This window comes from Pseudopodoces humilis, chromosome 3 (genome assembly GCF_049639895.1).
Source record: "Pseudopodoces humilis isolate 2021_Gansu_Grassland_sample_001 chromosome 3, ASM4963989v1, whole genome shotgun sequence".
In the NCBI taxonomy this organism is placed as follows: domain Eukaryota; kingdom Metazoa; phylum Chordata; class Aves; order Passeriformes; family Paridae; genus Pseudopodoces; species Pseudopodoces humilis.
In genome coordinates, this window is record NC_142202.1 from 31551404 (window position 1) to 31569726 (window position 18323).

Consider the following 18323-nt stretch of genomic DNA (forward strand, 5'->3'; position numbering starts at 1 on the left):
GACAGGATGGGACAACGAGGCAGGGAACAATTCCAGAGGCACATGCACAGATGATGGGAGTAGATTTGTCAGGGCATCACCCTATGTAAGCTGGAGCCAGGTGAATGCTTTGATTTACTGGAGCTGTCTCCTCATAAGGCAGAGGAGTCTCAACAAAAGGAGCAACAGGCAAAGGGAATAAGAAATTCAGAGAACAGAGGTGCACTGAAAAAGTAACAGGCACAGACCTCCGTGCATGTACAAGAGGAGAAGACAGAGCTGGCTGCACAGCTCTGAAGGTGACTGCAGTCCCAGCATCTCACCACAGTTTTTTTGCCACTCTTCATAGCTTGACATTTCTGCTCTACCAAGCTAATGATGCACAAGTCATATGTTATGCTTATGCAGGATAACCAAGCCTCACCTTATATTTTCCTTCATTCGATAAGCAGATTTATCTCCTTATGTTTCTCACCAGAAATCTATCTCTTCAGTCCTCAGACCAACACTTTAACTTTTCTACATTATCTTCAATTTTTCAGCAGCCTTTTCTGAGCAGCAACACTGGATTTAGACAGCATATTTTAGTACTAATCTCCCCAGCATCATCTACTGCAGTAGAATCTCAGTGCTGCCTCCATTGCTGCCTTTCCAAGTCTAAAGGTTTCATACAACTGCCAGGCTTGAAGGGGTCTTAATCATCTGTCAAGACTCTTTACTTGAGGCACAGCCAGTTGCAAGTCATCCAGATCTACAGACTTTTAGGTAATTTCTTCCAAAACTAACATATGCACCACAACTCTCCAAAAAGCCCTTCAAGACAGCCTTCATTTCTGCTTCGCTATTCCAACTGATATTACAGGAAACCATAAAGTCTGAACTCTCTAATTACAGTGACTTCCTACCCTGTCTTCATCACAACTACAGTCTTCTAAAAACGTACATTGCTGTACATTCTTAACGACCATGAAGTTCCCTCCTCCACCTTTTCTTACTCAGGCTACACAGCCCTTCTCACAGTTCTTCTCATCCTTCCTCCCACACCATATTTCTAAAGACCTTAATTTCTATTGCTTTGCTGGATAGTCTCTTGTTTGCGCACATCCTTCTCTGAGAGTTGCATCTATATCTGAGCCTGGCCCTTCAACAACACCTCATCTCTGCTCAGGAGAGCACTAATTGTTTCCTGCACCTTAGAGGTGTCATTCTGTACACAACCTGGCTGTACACAAGGCTCCCTAGAAGAACACCAATCCTTAATCCCCAAATTCTGGCAATACCAGTATCTTCCCCTGCCTGCCTACCTAGTGTCTCTTTATCAGATAGAAACTCTTTTGAATACAGCTTTCCCATTAGCTGAGGGTCCACATGGGGCATATTTCCTACCCCTCCCTCATTTGTTTACAAGGCTTACACTTGGGTCATTGACACAGGCTGACTTAAGTCAAGATCTATTACATACATTACCCCTGCTCAGCTAAGAGGCAGGTCATCCTCTAAGGCAGAGGTGTTGACCAACTTTGATGCACTACGTTCCAGACAAATGTATGCTGGTGATTTTTAACTGGCATATTCTCCCACTTCCCTAACAATAAACACTAACTGTTTATTCTAGCTTATTAAGACAGGCTGGATGTAGTCCCATTCTTTTCCCCTGTATTTCAAGGGATCAAACCTTGACTGTCCCTTCACCAGATGTTTTCTCTGGTGGCTGCTCACCATGCAAAAGTTGCCTTAGTCTGGAAGTACTTTCAGGAAAATTTCATAAGGCTTTGCCCGTATGACCACATCTAATTTACCTAAATAACCTGTTCTGATTTGTGCTTGGTTTTGCTTTTTAAAATTAACTCATCACCCCGATCTTCTTCACAATGTGAAGACAGAGCTCTTACTGTCTCATTTTATTTGTTCCTCTTTTCCATGCCTGCAGGAGCTAAGTCCTTCTATCCAAGAGCTGCATCAGCTCCTTCTGCCCTAGCTGGGAGTTCACACCAAGTTTCGCATCCACTGCAAACCCAGTTCCTTCCTCCCAGATTTAAAACTTTATGACTAATGCCAACTCAAGCTGCCTTTTCTGTGTTGTGAGTAATAGTGAGTCCTTGGGCAGCAACTGCAGCTCAGTGGACACACAACAATAATTAACTTCCAGGTCTATGCCTCAAGCATGGAGTTAGAATCCAGGAAAACCAAGTTACCCACTTGTGTATGCAGACATCCTCAAGATGTCAGCTTTACCAGCATCACCTGAGAGCCTCCAAAACTCAATGGCTTCACATAAAGGGAGTGTAGGCCATAAGCACAGGGAGATGAAGGACAAATCCCTTTTAAGATCTTCCCTGGGACCCAAAGGCACTAAATTTTTGTCTCAAGAGCACAAGTATCCTGAGGCCATCTTCAGAGACCCTTCCAGTCTGTACCATTGCCAGGTGCTCTCTGCCCTCCAGCAGAAAACATCAGATGTGATAATTACTTCAAGCAGAAGACAAGGCCTGCTGCCATCTGAGTTTCCTCTAAGTAAAAGATCATGCCAAGATTCTCTCTGACTTTGAAGGTACATGAAACAAAGTCTACTAAAGGGCACCGATTATCTGGCTAAAGCAGGGCCAGGCCAGCACACAACTCTCCCACCAAATGTACACTTGTGCAAAATTGCACTTGTAAGAATGGCACTCTCCTCTGACCCATGTCAGCAACACATCAGGAGACAGGTGGATGATTTAAGGGAGCCCATCAGAACAGTTCTTCCATGCAGGTCAACAGAAGAAAGCACAACACCTCCCCAGAGGCAACACCACGCAGCGACAGAGCCAGAGGTCACATCACTGGTGGCAGCTAGCTGTCTGCAGAGTGATGCTCTGCACTAAGCTGGGAACAGAGACCTGCACAGAAACCTGAGAGAGCATTGCTTGGGAACGGGATGTCAAAGCAAACACCTTCTCTGCACAAAATATTACAGGGGTGCAGAGGCAATGAGCACACCCAGGGAAGGGATATGGGTAGCTCTGGGGGCATACAGTCCTTCCAGGGAGTGAGGGAACAGACACACACAGGAAAGGTCTGCAGCAGTCACTGTTCTAGACAGAGAAAGGAAGGGAGGTTTCTTTCAGCTTGCTGCTCAGAGGTAGAATGGCTGTGATGGTTCAGAAAAGCAATAGCAGACCACACTGAAAACAGGCAGCATGAATCCTGCCTGTGACTGCTTTCTCCTGTGCTGATGCAATGTGCTGCTTTTCTAATACACAGTTCTTTAAGAGATCCAGCCCTCTCTTTAATGCAACAGCATAAACAGCCAACAGAAACGGGAATATTCAAAACCTTGTTTTAAGCCAGACCTGTACTACCAACAGCCAATTTCTCTGGGGAAAAACAGCATGCATAAAAGAAGAGCTCTCTCTCATCCCAGCACAATAACCATGTGGGCAGAGGCTGTTGGCATGAACAGTTAGACCAAAGCACATAAAGAACTGGAGACTTTGCTCAGATTTAGTGGGCTATGCCATCAGGAAGCCTATCTTGCCCATATAAACTGTGTAGCCAATCCAAGAGTTTGGCCTGACAAAAGGGCTGGGATACTGGGAAACTGTTTCCATTCCCCAATCTGGCTTTAAGAAGGAGTAAAGGAAGAGAGGTGAAAACACAAGGGAGAGAATGACAGGCAGGCAATTTCAACGTGCAAGAGCCATTGGGAGAACAGAAGCCTTTCCAGGACTGCTTAGCAATCATGTGCAAGGAATAGGTAGCATGCAAACATAACCCTGTAAAAATGGCAGTGAGCACTGTGCAGAGAAACACTGTGGAAAGGGTTCTGCATCTCCCATAGCAAGCCAGCCTCAGGCTTCCTGCAGCTAATCTGTATTTGAAGCAGAGGGCAGACACTCAGCTCCATGCTGGAAGGACATGAAGTGAGAAGGCAGTGCCAACCACAGGCCTGCAGGCTCAGAGAAAAGCCATTTTATACTGCAAGCCTTTGCTCCACAAGCTTGGCAGCGACTTCACAAATCTCACCCTCTCTCTGTATGCAGAATGTGTACATACGTATGTATGTCTTTCTCATTCCTTGATCTTTATTTTTCATCTTTTAATCAACTTTCTAGGAAATGCATCAGGCCTGTCCCCCAACTCACTACCCTAGACAAGCCAGAATGCTTCTGACAGATGAAGGCTGCAGGCAGACAGGTGCCTCCCTGGAAAGGCCGTGCTCAAGGCAGGTCCTGCACACATCAACTTGTCCTATGGATAGGAAAGCGTGGAGTCCTTCCCAGCAAGCATCTGAGCTGTACATGGCACAGGAGAGAGGTTGAGGACTGCAGTTCCAGGCAGCAGGCACTCCCACAACAAACACAGAGCTACCTTCAGACAGGCCACCAGCCCCATGGTGCAGCCCATTGAAGCTAGAGCATCAAGCCCAGCAACACAGTTGCTAAGATCAAAGTGGCAGAGGGACGCAGGGACCCCCACCTCTTTCCCTTTCTGGAAACCTGCATTTCAGCTTCCAGCTCCACATGCAAGCAAGCTTGAAACTCCCCAGGTTCATTTCCAGAGCCAGGAGGAAGAACAGACAGCTGTACTGAGATCAGACATAGCAAAACCTTCCTCTGACTCATTCAGTATCCCAGAGGCCACAGCCCATTCAAGGCTCTGCCATTCCCTGTCTCCGTTCCCCAGCACCTCCTGAGCCATCAAGAAACACCTGAGACCCTGCAGAGCCAGTTCAGGCAGTAGGAAATCTGCCCCTTTGCTTTGAGGCTCCAAGCAGGGCCTCTACCTCCTTGTGATGAGAGCCAGTGTGGAGAACAGGCAGCAGGCTGGCACACTGGCCATTTGCTGCAGGAGCTGCTGGATGACTTGGGGGGGCGGGGCTTGTGCATCTTCAGGACTTGATACTGTTGGCTACCCAGCAAGCTCTCAGTGGCAGGAGGAGGCAGGGAAGGAGCAGCCTAGGGGACTGTCACTAAGAATTGCTTGGTTCCCACCCTATGGAATGCAGCTGCTAGACTGAAAAAGCCTTTACGGCCCTGTCATTCAAGGCCACGAAGACAAACTCCATTTTCCAAACATTCCCATCATCTTGTCTCATCTGTATATCTCAAAAAGCCCCGGGGAAGATCCAGTCCCAGCCTCCAGGAAGCCTTATCAAATCTGCCCATCCCTACCCACGGCAGAACTCTCAGATGCTTTGATATGCAAATCAGCCACAGGATCCATAACCAGCGCTGTCTGCAATTAACGGCGCACACGGAGTATCCTACACCCAGAGCCTCCTCCCTCCCCAAGAACCACACAGCTGCGCAGGCTTCATATCAGATGATACAGGTCCCAACTGTCTTCGGTGGGAGCAGGAAGTGTTGCCTGCAGTCCTTGGACTTTCAGCACACGGCCTCACCCTGGCCACCAGGATGGAGATGGGGCACTTTCAGAAAGGATGCAGGCTGAGGTAGCACCTCGGTGTGGATGGGCAGATGACAGAGGAGTTGCCGGCAGGATGCTGTGGGGCTCCCAGTGACAGGAGGCTCACACAAAGTGTAATTAGCAACAGAGAAAAAACAGGACCTGGGCACTGCCAGCTCTCAGTACATTTACGGCAAACCTCAGGCTACCTGGGATTTTCTAGAAGTTGTAGTTCCCAGAATGAAGAGATGTTGTGAAGATTTTTTTTCCACGTAAACAATATAAAAACCCCTCCAAACAAGTTCCTAGCCCACTTTATTACTACGGAAAGCTGAAAAATATAACCAAGGATATTTTAAGCCCAGAAAGAAAAAAAAATATTAAACCCCTACGCAAACTAAAAGCAAATCACATTCAGGATTTTTCTTTTCTTGGCTCAACTCGTGGCTTCAGAACAGTTCAGGACAGTTGCACTGCACTCCGATCAAAGGGCAAGAAAACTGAGCATTGCAAAGCCTCGTGGCAATGTCTTCTTGACATGAAAACTGACTCCCTCAGAAAATACAGTAGCTTCAGTTCCTTCCAAGGTTACCAAAGACAGGAACAGACAAAAATAGGGCAAACTTAGTGCAACAAAACATACTTATGAGTCAAACCAGAGCCTCTTCCCAACCCCCTCAAAGGCATCTTCTTTCATGTTTATTTTGCTGTTATGGTATCCAGGTGAAGACTGCAGAATGGACGTCTCTCCCCATAAAGATAGCGTATTCCTACTACTAAAAGGCTCAAGATGAAAAAGGCCTTCCTCGTAGATACCAGCTAATTGCAGTCATTAGAAGTAATGCTTTGCTATTTCTGGTTGAATGGAGTCCTCCTGGAGTCAGTTACAAGCTGAGTGGTCAGCTTTGCGCTCTCTCAGAAGCATTAAGAGTAATAAAAGCTATTAGGGACTGTACAGTGAGATTGGAGGGGAGGGGTAATGGTCCCTGCCAAGGACTTGCAAACGTTCTGTCCCACACTCAGATGGGGCATCGGCAGCACCACCCACAAGGCACCTGAGCTTTACAACCCTTCAGTAAGTAGCTTTGTGACCGCTGCTAATCGGATGTTCCTGCCCCACAGCTCCATGGCCTTCCGTGTGTGATTGCCCCAGAGAAGGACACCACGGAGCAGGACATTTTCACAGTAACAGACAAACCCAGGAGAGAGGGGACTCCTTTCGGATTATGCACAACTAAATTAGCCACTCTAAGTACACACTGATAGGCTTTTTGTTTCTAACTTCTGCTATCGAGAGGAGAAAGAGAGGGAGGTGCCCAGAACCTCAAATTGCCAAAACTGCTCTCCATCCAGCTGAGAGCTACCAAACCTGCTGAGAACCCCAGGCTGACTGCAGCCACATTGCAGATTTTTGGCGTGATGCCCCTCTCCAGCAGGTAGCTACTTAAAAGGTGCACTCTACGGCAGGAGGAAAAAACATGGTTTGCTGATGTGGTGGAGCTGGCGAAGAGCAAAAAGGGATTGCTTGGCTATCTGGCCACGGACAGGAGCGATATCCAATAGCCCTCTCTCAAGTACTACAGGGGAGGAGAAGCAGGGAAATATCAGAAACCTGCTCGCTACTCCCACCACCCTTAGAACATCCCTCCTGCCTCCCTGCTGCTCTCCTTCGCAGCGGTGCCTGCAGGAGCGGCGGGGGGCGGGCAGACGCCTCTCCGAGCCCTAACACGCACAAAAGCACCGACCGCAGAAGAGACGGGCGCCCCGCGGGCAGGGGTCCAGCGACCCCCGAGGTGCACAAACGCAACAACAGCCGAGTCGAGGGACGGCAAAGGACAGGCGCTCGGAGGACAGAAGGAAACCCTGCGCGGCCTTGGGGCGGCGGGCGGCCCTCCGCGCTCCACGGGCGCCGCGCCGGGCGCGACCCCCGCCCCGCTCCGCCCCAAGATGGCAGCGGCGCCCCCGGCCCCGGCCGCCCCCACCGCGGGCTCGGCGCAACGACCGCGCGCCCGGCCCGGCCCGCCCTCAGCACGGCCTGAAGCGCCACCGCAGACCCCTCCCCATCCCCGCCGGCAAAATCCCCCCGGGCCTAGAGGAGCCGCGGCCGCCGCGCCCCCGCCGCCGCCCGCTCACGGGCGGCTCCTTACCCCGTGTCAAGCGCGGACGGGCTCCCCCCGGATCGGGCCGGGCCAGGCGCTGTAGTAGCGCGCTGCTCTCCGCCGCCCTCGGCAGCGAACGGCGACCGCTGGGCTCGGCTGAGTTCGGCTCGGTTCGGCTGCGCTCGCCAGGGGCGGGGCCCCGGCGGTGGGCGGGGCGCGCAGCCGCCGGCTCCGCACAGAGGCGGGGGGCGGGGCCTCGGCGCTGTGTGTGCGCACGGGGGCTGCGCTGGGCAGTAGGGCGCGTGCGCTCGGAAGCTGCCCGCGGAGGTGCTTGGCGGGGTCTGGGGACGGGACGGGACGGGACGGGACGGGACAGGTGGGATGCGGTGCCGTGCCGTGCCGCGCAGTGTAGCGTAGCTCAGTACCGTAGCGCCCAGCAGGACCGGTATTCGGTCTTGCCCCGCCGCTGAGCCAGCCTCCTCTCGGCGTGCTTTTTCCCGGGGCCGGCGCCGGGCCCTCACACGGCCCCGTGGCTGAGCGGCTCGGGGCGCGCACGGCCCCTCATCCACCGGGCGCTGGGGCTGTGCCGCTGCCGTGCTCGCCTGTGGGCCCCAGGGCGCCGGGGCTGGCCGGGCCCTCCCTGCACCCGGATCCCGGCCCTGCTGCCCGTGCCTTGGAGGGAGCCGCTTGCTGGTGCCCCTGGGACTCTGTGCACTGGGCTTGGAACGTGTTAACCCTGAGCATGAGCTGCTGCTCTAGAGGGACGGAGAAACGCCGTCCCCGAAGATGCGCGGCGCGAGCTTAAGCGGTGCTCGAGTGGCATGCAGCGCGGCGGTGGGTGGTGACATTGCACGAAAGGAGCTGAGAGCTGGAGTCTGTGTCGCTTGCACACTGTCCTCCCACTGGCCTGCAGTCCGTGCCTCCGCAGTGTGGCCTGGGAGAGAGGGAAAACACTCTTCTGAAGTTCCTGCATGTTCAGAGCGTTTCTTTGCTCAGAATTCGTGTGGGACTGCGATAATGGAGTTAGGCCTTTGTGGGTATTGAGTAGTCACACAGCAAAGTTAGACCAAAATTCCTGTGTCCTGACAAGTGTGGCATTTGCTCGCGTGTGTCATGGGGACTCAGGAAGTGTGGGCACTAGTCTGTGCTTTCCTGGTTATTCTCCAGAAAGCTCTTTTGGAGGTCCAGTGAATAAGGGAAGGCAACTGGGGGAAAAGACAGTATAACGTATTTCTTAAAAGCATCAATTACTTAATCTTTGTAGTAAAAACAGGTGGACAAGCTAGCCTTTTTAGCAGCAGATGCTCATTTGTTGGCTTCTCTGGTTCCAGAGCTGTCCAGGCTTGCCTGAGAGGGTCTTGTTTGGAAGAAGAGAGACTGAGTTAAGGGAAGTTTCTGAGTGAGAAATGAGGCTTATGCCACAAAAGCTGCAGGTAGTTCTGTACTGCCTTGCAATGTGAGCATGCCTTTGTCTCCAGGTCATGTTTCTCTTAAGCCTGAATTCTGACATTAGGCATCCTTTTCTGGTATAGCTTTATCAGGAAGACCTAGAGCCACTATTGTTTTCTGTTCTGTGAAAAACTAGCCTAGGTCATTGTCATTTGTTGTCAAATCAGTTGTTCCTGTCTTTTTTTCATGGTCGAGACACAGCTATATGATTTCTCTTCCTTCTTGTTTATGTTGTTCTCCTTGTCACAGCTCCTCCCAGCGTGGTTACTGCTGTTTGGGTTGTGATTGCACTTTATTGGTTGTGGCCTGGCCACTCAGGTTGGGGCTGGAAACTAAATCTGGTCTTGTCGCTTTCCACCATTGTCCTGCTCTTGAGACCTCAGTATTTCTAAAACCAGTAAAGCGACATTTAAGAGGTGATAGCAGTGTAAAATTATGATAATGTGGGCAATTCTCTGAATTCTCATGTAATTCCCAAAGGCAGAGATGGGGAGGGACCTTTCTTGGCTTCACCTCAAACCCCACAGGCCCACCAGAGAGAGCTTCTGGATCTGATCCAGTACCTGCTCTATTGCTCATTTCCTTTTACTTCACACAGATAATGGTCCTCTCTGTAGCTTAATTTTCTGCTGGTGCACTGAGAATAACCCCTCATTATTTTAGTACATTGCTGTGAATATCAACATATAGGATGATTTTAGGTGTTTGGATATTAGAACAATAAGTACCGTAAGTACTTAAGAGTTGTGACTTCTGGATACTTAAAAAGTCAAAAGTAAGTTTTATTTTAAAGGTATGCAGCTTTTGTTATCTGCCATTCCAGATCGTGGTCTGGAAAATGAGGTTAATGTGTTTTGCTTCGAAGTTGTTAACAGATGTACCTGTAGTTAGTTTCTGTTGATAACTTGGATCAATAAATGTCCTGTTTAGTAGATAATCCTATTCATAAATAGATTTTAAAAATACTTAATTCCTCTTTGTGGATCCTGGCCTTTTTGTCTGTCATTAATGTAAAACCAGTTATGTCTTGGTAATGAATATCTTGTGTATTTTTAACACACACATCCCTTAATCACGTTGCTTCCTTTATGAGGAGAGCTGTGAATGGATTGAGTCCCTTAGTTCACAGTTGGCTCCTGCAGCTCACTGTGGCAGACAGTCTATAAATAGACCTGCAGTGGCAGAGTAGGGGTTTAGGCGTCTGCGTTGCATGTACTGTCTTGGGTTTATATCTTATGTTTAAATGGTGGATGACAGATGCAGTTCAAATCTTTATGGTGCCTGGAGCATGTCTGTTTTGATCTTTTAAAAGAATAGAGGTGATGTTGGTTCCCGCTGTTTGACTCTGCAGATTAGGTCACTGCTATAAAAGTGAAAAATATTTTTACCTGGTTTCTTTGGCTTTGACAACAGGCTTTGGGTAATTTGCCTCAGCATGTGCTTTGCAACATCCATTGGTTTTCCATGAGGCCTGTCTGTGTGGATGATTTGCCAACAGAAATAGGGAAAAGGAATAACTGAATGATTCTGGAATTGCAAATCTTGGGAATATAGGGAGGAGGGGTTAGTTCCAAAACTTGTGATTAAAAAGGAAAGTAGTACTGGATTTGCAGGTAACAGCATTCTTCAAAGTTACAATTGCTCTAGGATAAAGGCAAGGTAAGACTGGTGCCTTGACTGTTTTTTAGTGTATACACCACTGATAAGAACTTGGTCAGAGCTGTTGCACTGGCTTCTGGAGTGTTCAGATGCAGACCTTTTCAGTTCTCCCATGGCTGTATTAGTAGAGCAGATTCATGCAGACCATTCTTGTGAAACACACTGGTGTTTTTGCTGAAATGACAAGAGGTCCTTTTCTTGTCCAAATCTGGTGTTTCTTTGGAGATACTGTCACCACATAAGTCTGGGTTGGCAGTGGAAGAAGTCCCAGTCTTGTCTTGTGCCACATTCCATTGCAGCAGTGTTCATGTGCCTTCAGGTTGAGCTGGATCAAGAAACAGAGCTAGCTGAAAACTGTGACTGATTTACATAAGTGCTGAAGCCAGCCTAAGGGAGTTGATGGAAGTGTGTGATGGGGGGACATAGGGCTTCCTTTCTTGGTGATGTGTGCCCTGATGTTCATTCAAACTGAGTATGTAATCCTGTCTTCCTTGTCTGGCACATGTCCTTGCTCTGCATCAGTTCCCTGATAGTCTACTCATGCATTTGATGAAAATGCTGTACGAGTATTTTTTGTATTTTCTAATTTTATTAGGGGGAAACTTACCAGAATTTCTTCATTCAAGAGCCACTCAAGATTGCAGTAAATATAAGCTGGTTCTTTAATATCAAGTAAAAACCACTGAAGGTGATAGCTAGTGCACTTGAAAACGGTGCAGTGGGTAAGTAACTTCTAGATGTTTATAACTGGTGAAGAGTTTCTTTGTTGAGCAGTGTTGGAATTTTGTGTCAGTCTTTTGCATTGAATAGGGTAAGGCAGAAGAGCTCTTGAGAAGAGTATTTGCAGTAGCAGGTTACTGCATGCTCAAAAGTAATTCAGTGAAGTAGAAATAGGTAGTTTTAATGAATATTTGATTAACAAATTCCTCACCCTTTTATGAATGTTACTTCGAGCTCTTTTCTGAGGTCTGTGATAACTTTTAATGGATATGTGGAGAGGGGCAAAGTATCTCTGTGACTATGATTTTCATGAGATAGAGCCACTACTAGAAATTAGTGGCAGCAGGGTAGAAACAGCAAGAGATTCCTCTGCATGGTTCTTTATTGCTGCTTTGGTGCAGTTATGAGTGGTCAATGTTATATCAATAGTTGCTGTTGTGTTAGGCCACTCACTTTAGGACAGTGTCTGTTGAAATACTGTTCTTGCCTGGCATGAAAAACTTGGAAATTAATCCTGCATGAGCAGGAGATTGGACTAAATGACCTCCAAAAGTCCCTTCAAAAATAAATCCTTAGTCAGGGTGTATCAGTGACTAAGTACTAAGCAAGTGGTGGTGTTTTGCCTGTCCAGGGTATTTTGGAGTGTGCTCCTGCCTGTATCAGTTGGGCAGTACCGATGGCATACTTCTGGAAATTCCTACAAATTTTCCAGTGCTTGAAGGTTATGGGGTTACTCTTCCCATACACCTATGAGCACTGAAACCTGGTGACCTGGGGAGAGCCAACTTCAAAAGCAAACTTGGATCATATGCATTCCCTGTGCCTTAATGCAGCTTCCTCTGAGCCTTTTTAAGGCCCACTGGTGTGAGGCAACATGTGCTGGGAAGGAGAAAAGTGCTGGGAGCAGTGGGACTGATGGCTGTCATCGATTTATAGCAGCTCTTCAATTTTGGCACCACCTCTGAGTGTTCATGTGCCAGCACCAAGTGTGGCAGAGTGAATGGCTTCTGTGCCCTTCAAATTTGTTTAGTAAATAGCAACTCCACAGGGGCAAACTGAGGGCAGGAGAGATGAAGTTCACAGCCACAGAGGGATTAAATAGGGACTGGATCTACTTGAGAAGCACCTGGAGACAGACCCAGACTATTGGCTGTTCCTTTCTAGAAAGGAAACTGGCATGTTACAATAGTTGAAGTTGTGATTCACTCTTTGTGAGCACTCTTGCACCCTTGAATGCTCTTCATGCCATAGATGCATTCTTCTTTTCCCTCCACCCTGAACCCTCCTGTTAATTGGAAGCATTCCCCCTGTTTACTCAGTTGCTAACAGGATGCTTCATACCAAAGAATCAATCACGCAAAATTTCTTAGCTTGTGACACCTCTTAATGTGCTGAGGAATAATTCTTAGCTAAGAAGAGGGTACTGAGTCATCGGAAAAATAAACAGACCTTGGACACTTAATGCTATTGATGCTTCCACTAGTAGTTTTGTAACTTCAAACCTTCACTGATGTTGCAGGGTAGAAACAAACAGCGACTTTTGCCAGGAGCAATGAGTGAATTTAGATTTGAGCACATTTTAGATGCGCTTTAAGCACATCTGGCTTTTCTGGTCCTGACACTGCTGTCTCTTTGACAGCAGGCAGAGCCTGCACCTTTGCCTGCCTTGTCATGAGCCCGCAGACCTCTCCTATTGATCTTATGTAATGTTGAGAATGAGATGCACCTTCTCCAACCACCAAAGCTACCATACCTGCTAGGAAATAGAGATGGGGGTGACAGTGGTATCTGAACTCCCCAAGAAGTGTTCATGAAAGACAACAGTGAGGCCAAATTACTGCTGCTTGTTTGGGTTTTGTAGAGGGATCCAAAGGCTCTTTGTGATTCTGGAGAAAGTAGGAGCATTATTACCCACTGAGTTTGAATTTCATGTGGGGAGACAGCACACCCATGTGCAGAACAGGACACAGGCAGATGGTGGGCTTAAAGCAAGTCAGCGTAGTTGAACTTGCTTAGAAACCTGGGCAGCAGCAAAGCCAGTTATTGGATCTTGATTGCCAGTAGCACTGTAAATGCAACAGGACCTTGCTGTCATTAGGATCACACAGTTAGGTAAGGACATGTGGCATAAACACAGCCTTTTTGGAGTCTCATTTCAGAGAGGAGACAGTGCAGGAACTCATTTGATGATCATCTACCCCAGAGATAAGTTTTGTTTTTTTAGTAAATCAATACAGGCTTTGGCTCTTGCTGTTCTCTTCCAAATCTGCCCGTGTGACAGAATTGGTTTGCCACCTGTGCTTTGCTCAGGTGTAGCGCTGCTCAAAACTGCTGTGGTGCACATGTCCTGTGCTTCTCATTGTGCACTCAGGTAATACTTGCTCTGTAGAGCAACTGCAAACCCTAAAATTTACATGCATCCCCAAGTAAGCAAACACACTGGAGAAAAAAACAAAAGTAGTGAAGATTTAGGCTGGACTTTACTTGGTTGTAGTAAGAGCTGTGGCATTGTCTGTCAGAAGGCTCTGTGGGTATTTTTTTCTCCCTAGAGAAGTAAACTCAGCTTTGTTTTTAAAAGAAAAGTTTAAAAAAATGTCTTTACAATGTATTGCTCTAGTTTGGCCCAAAACTCATCAGAGCTGTCAGAGAGACAGATGAGGTCAATGGATTTTTAGCGTTTGCTTTAGAAAGGAGAGAAAGAGAGCACATGTTGGTTACACTACCAAAGTCACAGCAAGCAGTGTCACATGGTAGTAGTTGCAGTCAAGTGGAAAGTTAGCTGTACCTGAGCTGGCCTGTAAGAGGACTGGCTTTAGGTCTGTGTTGTTTCCTCCCTTCACTTGGACCTGCCGGCATAACCACCTGGGTCATCGCTCCCTAATGATGTTTGGGAAAGTGATCTGGGTTCAGATAAGCCTTTGTGACTGCACACGCAAGTTGGTCTCTGTCAGTCTGACAGAATGAGGTTGGAGAACTGCCATAGATGTAGGCAGGGGAAGAGGGTGTGGTTCTCAGTCAGAGGTTACCCTTGTAACCCAGCTCTGCTGCAGTCAGGGTGGTGTACAGTGTACAGCAGCATTGAACAAGCACTGTAAAGGTACAGGGAACTCTTTTCTCTGTGCAGCCTGAACAGGGCAAGACTGGCAGCAGTGTTACTGTGGTCTCTAAACAGGCTGCTTAATACCTTTGTGTGCTAAGAGAGAGCATTCCTTCACCAATGGAGCTTTGACTTGTTTCTTGTCTGGAAAATTGTTTCCTGAAGCTGTGATGTCAGTCTGTAGGTTATGTTGCCTTTTGCTTTTGTAGGTAACCTTGGTAGCTTTTACTGGGCCCTGCAGCCTCCAAACCAGTTCACGTGTGAAATTCTCAAACCTGCTTCTTGTTACGTGATTCACAGTGCACATGGAAGGGCCCTTACCTCTCTGTGGAGGAAACTGCAATGCAGTGATACTGAATCCTGCTTTGTAGTATATGTGTCTGAATTACACTGCCTCCTGAATTCAGACAGGGGTTGTAGATCTGCTTGTAGTGTGCTGCAGATGCTGCTACCACTTTGTGTCCTGTGGATTGCAGCATCTAAATAGTTGTTGAGGCCCTAGTGTGTGATTGATGTAAAGGAAAGAAAGCAAACCAAATTCTGTCCATTTTCCAGAGTTAATAATTCTTTCGTTTCTTATGCAGGGTTGGTTACCAAATGGCTTTCTTGAATGGACGATTTGTTTTATCTTTAACCCATCTAAGCAGTGCTGTGATCCAACGACAGTTCAGGTAACTTTCAAATTTTGCTTTTGTCTTCTTCAGAATGTTTCATGATTGAAACAGAAGCTGTTAAGTAGAACAAGAATAAGATACAGCATTTGTAATTCAAAAGGGTAATATAATTTAAAAAATAACCTCACAGTTTTCCTTTCACAGGTAGAAAAGTGAGCCCAGACACTCCATTTGCAGGTTCCTGGCAGTCTGAACTCTGCTTTTTCATATGTGTGTGAGGAGGCTTTCAGGCCTTTGACAGCGTTACATGGGCCTGCAAGTAGAAGTTGAAAGTGTCTGTGTTTCTCATGCAAGTGCAAAAAAAACAACAGCAGGCCCCTGATGATCCAGAGCCAATTACAGTGCTTAAAGTTATTAAAGAGTTTATAATTTAAGTTATTGGAATAAAAATAATCTGAAAAATTACTTTCTCTTACTTTACAGTGCCTATTTAGTTATTTTTCTTTTGTTTCTTATTCCAGGCTTTAGGCATTTAAAGTTTTAAATTTATGGACTTCAAATTTTGCAATGCCTTTCACAAAGTTTAGAGCTTGATCCCACGGTATACTCTGCCAATATGGGGACTCTCTAGAACTCTTTTGAAGGGTCAGGGCTTCAGTTTAAAGGATGAGAATAGTCATTCCTAGGACTGTGGCCTAGAGAGGGGATTAAGACAATGCTCAGGGATAGGTTTTGTGATAGTCTTGGGAGCTATCCAGAGTAGGTATCCAGGTCTTTGTGGCTTTCTCTGTAAGTGGGCTGCATGAGAACTTTGGCCAATATACATTTAAAGCATATATAATTGACAGTGAGAGGGAGGTGAAGTCTAGTTCATAAAGGTGGGAAGGACTTCAAAAATCTTAATGGGGAGACCTTTTCTTTGTGGGGTATTACTCAAAGACTGTGGCAGAAATGAAGAAAAAAGGGAAAGAAAAAGTTCTCCCAGTGCAGTTATTCTTGTCTAGTGGTTTCCTGGACAGTCACATTTATATCTGTTTGCTACTGCTGTGTTGTAACACTTGGTCCCATCGAGGTTGTCCCTGCTCCTTCCTATGACAACACTTTTTTTTTTCAGCCTCCTCCCTTCTGTCTTCCCTGTTGTATGGCCACAGATGGCAGGCAGAGAAGAGACAGTGGTGTGCTGCAGTCCCTGCCAGAGGATGGGATGGGAGAGGGTGGCTGCTTGCAGAGATCAGTGACTTCTGAGAGAGAGAGAGGAAAGCTAAAGTAGGCCTCTTTGGGAAACAGATCTTGAAAGGCAGTGCTTGACCTCTGGAGCAGTTGGACTAATGCAGGCTGACTCCACTGGCCTTCCTTCACCATGTGTAAAAATACCTGCTTCAGCTGATGTCCATCCACACCACATTTGGTGTGCATGCTCGTCTTTTAGGTAGCTTTGCAAATACAGGCCCTTCCTCTTCAAGGAGGGATGATGGTCCCTATTTACTTTACAGGCTTCTGAAAAATGAGATGAATGGTTAGGTTGCTTCTATATGCTGTCACTAAGTAGTTCAGCTGGCAGCAGGTTGGCATTCCTGCAGCTCTGGCCAGAGCTCAGTACCTCACTGCAAAGCAGTTGTTTAGCAGCAGAAAGAATCTTCCTGCTTTTCCAGTGATCTGTGTCTGGGTGTCTTTTGAAGACAAGCAACAAATCACTTGAGTTTGAGCTCACTGAGTAAAAGAATAATGGTTTCTGTAAGGGAGCATGTTCCTGCTGTTCCCAAGTTTATTCAAAATCAGACTTACTATTGTGCAGTTTATTTACGTTGCTTCTTACTCCCGCAAAGCAAACATACTGAAGATACTGCGTCTCTCTGGATTCCTTCCACCTGGGGAAAGTGGTGATCTCTTAGATTTTAGTTGGGAACAGCTTAGCACAGGCCCAGTAGGACCTCAGGGATCTTACTGAGAGCAAAAATGAGACTCACAGACTTCACTGAAGGGAAGGTTGGTCACAAAAGTCATTAGTGCTAGGGACTGTGTGCAAGATTGGAAGAGCCTGACTTGAGTCTTAGCTTCCTGCAGGCTGTTGAAATGGAAGTGGCGCTTTTTTTTTTTTTTGCTTGTAAATTGACGCTAGATCATCTGCAGTTGCTAAAAAGCCTGTGATATGCAAACCACTCTTCACTCCATCTTTTAGTTGTGTTTTAGAGTAGAAAGGTTGTTTTATGTTTGACATTTAGTAGAGTCTGCAAAGTCCAAAGCAGCATCTGGCTTTCAAAGAGCGCATTGAATGGAGTCAGTGTGTCACCCATATGGTATATATTTGTTGCTGATGCCTTCCAAGTGGCGTATGTAATGATAAGATTCTGTGCTGGGTTTGCTTTTGCTCCCCAAGGATTATTGAGATCTGTCTCTCATTCTCTCTTGTTTTTTGGTAGCACCACTGGAGCATGCCGAGCAATACAGAAACTAACCCGTGTGCGAGTGGTGGACAACAGTGCGTTGGGGAACACGCCATACCACCGGGCACCAAAATGTATCCATGTGTATAACAAGACAGGGGTTGGAAAAGTCGGAGATAAGATCCTTCTGGCTATCAAAGGAGAAAAGAAGAAGGCTTTAATTGTAGGGCACAAGATGCCTGGCCCCACCATGACGCCTAGATTTGATTCCAACAATGTGGTACTCATAGAAGATAATGGAAATCCAATAGGGACTAGAATAAAAACACCAATACCCTATACACTGCGAAGAAGAGAAGGCGAGTTCTCCAAAGTATTGGCCATCGCCCGCAACTTCATATGAAAGCTAAGAGAGGTCTTCAGCAATCCTTTTATATTCTTTCATACAGTAGCTGTTCCTTGGTCCTTTTCCAGAAACTGGTGAAACATGAAAAAGCTGATGTTCATCAAGAATCTCTCCTCCCTTTTAAGAATTTCAAGCAACTAATTTAAATATTAAAAAAGTTTATTTTTCTCCAAAAGAAGGCTGATTTTTTTCACAGAACACCTGCAAAATGTTTGGGAAATGGTCCTTCACCCTTACTCCTCCTGTGGTGTTAATCTGGTCTGTCATCATTAAAATGAGAACATGAAAATCCTTGTCCTGTATTGCTTATGTTCTCTTTTCCCTATTTCTGCCTTTCCCAGTTTCCCAGGAGCAAGACTCAATCCCTGGCCCAGTGATACTTGGGGTCTACAAAATGTTCTGGGCTCTTCAGGAACCATGTTGAGACACTTGAGCGTGTCCAGAGGAGGGCAACGAGGCTGGTGAGGAGCTTGGAACACAAGTCCTATGAAGAACAACTGAGGGAGCTGGGGTTGTTTAGCCTGGAGA

General features: G+C 46.9%; 2 protein-coding genes across 6 annotated transcripts in view; one reads left to right on the forward strand and one right to left on the reverse strand.

Moving 5' to 3' along the window:
* TMEM63B (transmembrane protein 63B) overlaps positions 1–7655 on the reverse strand; it is a 48631-nt gene extending 40976 nt beyond the window's left edge. For 2 of the 5 annotated variants that reach the window (XM_088052737.1, XM_088052738.1), the window contains exon 1: positions 7515–7649. The gene's annotated coding sequence lies outside the window, so the exon portion shown is untranslated. Of the gene's footprint in view, positions 1–7514 lie in introns of all 5 variants that reach the window. The other 3 variants (XM_088052739.1, XM_005530603.3, XM_088052736.1) reach the window with 3 other exon arrangements.
* A 64-nt stretch (positions 7656–7719) lies between these two features.
* Positions 7720–18086, forward strand: MRPL14 (mitochondrial ribosomal protein L14). The gene is made up of 3 exons (XM_005530602.3): positions 7720–7793; positions 14976–15062; positions 17426–18086. Exons 2-3 carry the CDS (start codon positions 14989–14991, stop codon positions 17790–17792), a joined length of 441 nt encoding a protein of 146 aa, XP_005530659.1. The 5' UTR covers positions 7720–7793; positions 14976–14988; the 3' UTR covers positions 17793–18086.
* Positions 18087–18323: the final 237 nt, after the last annotated feature.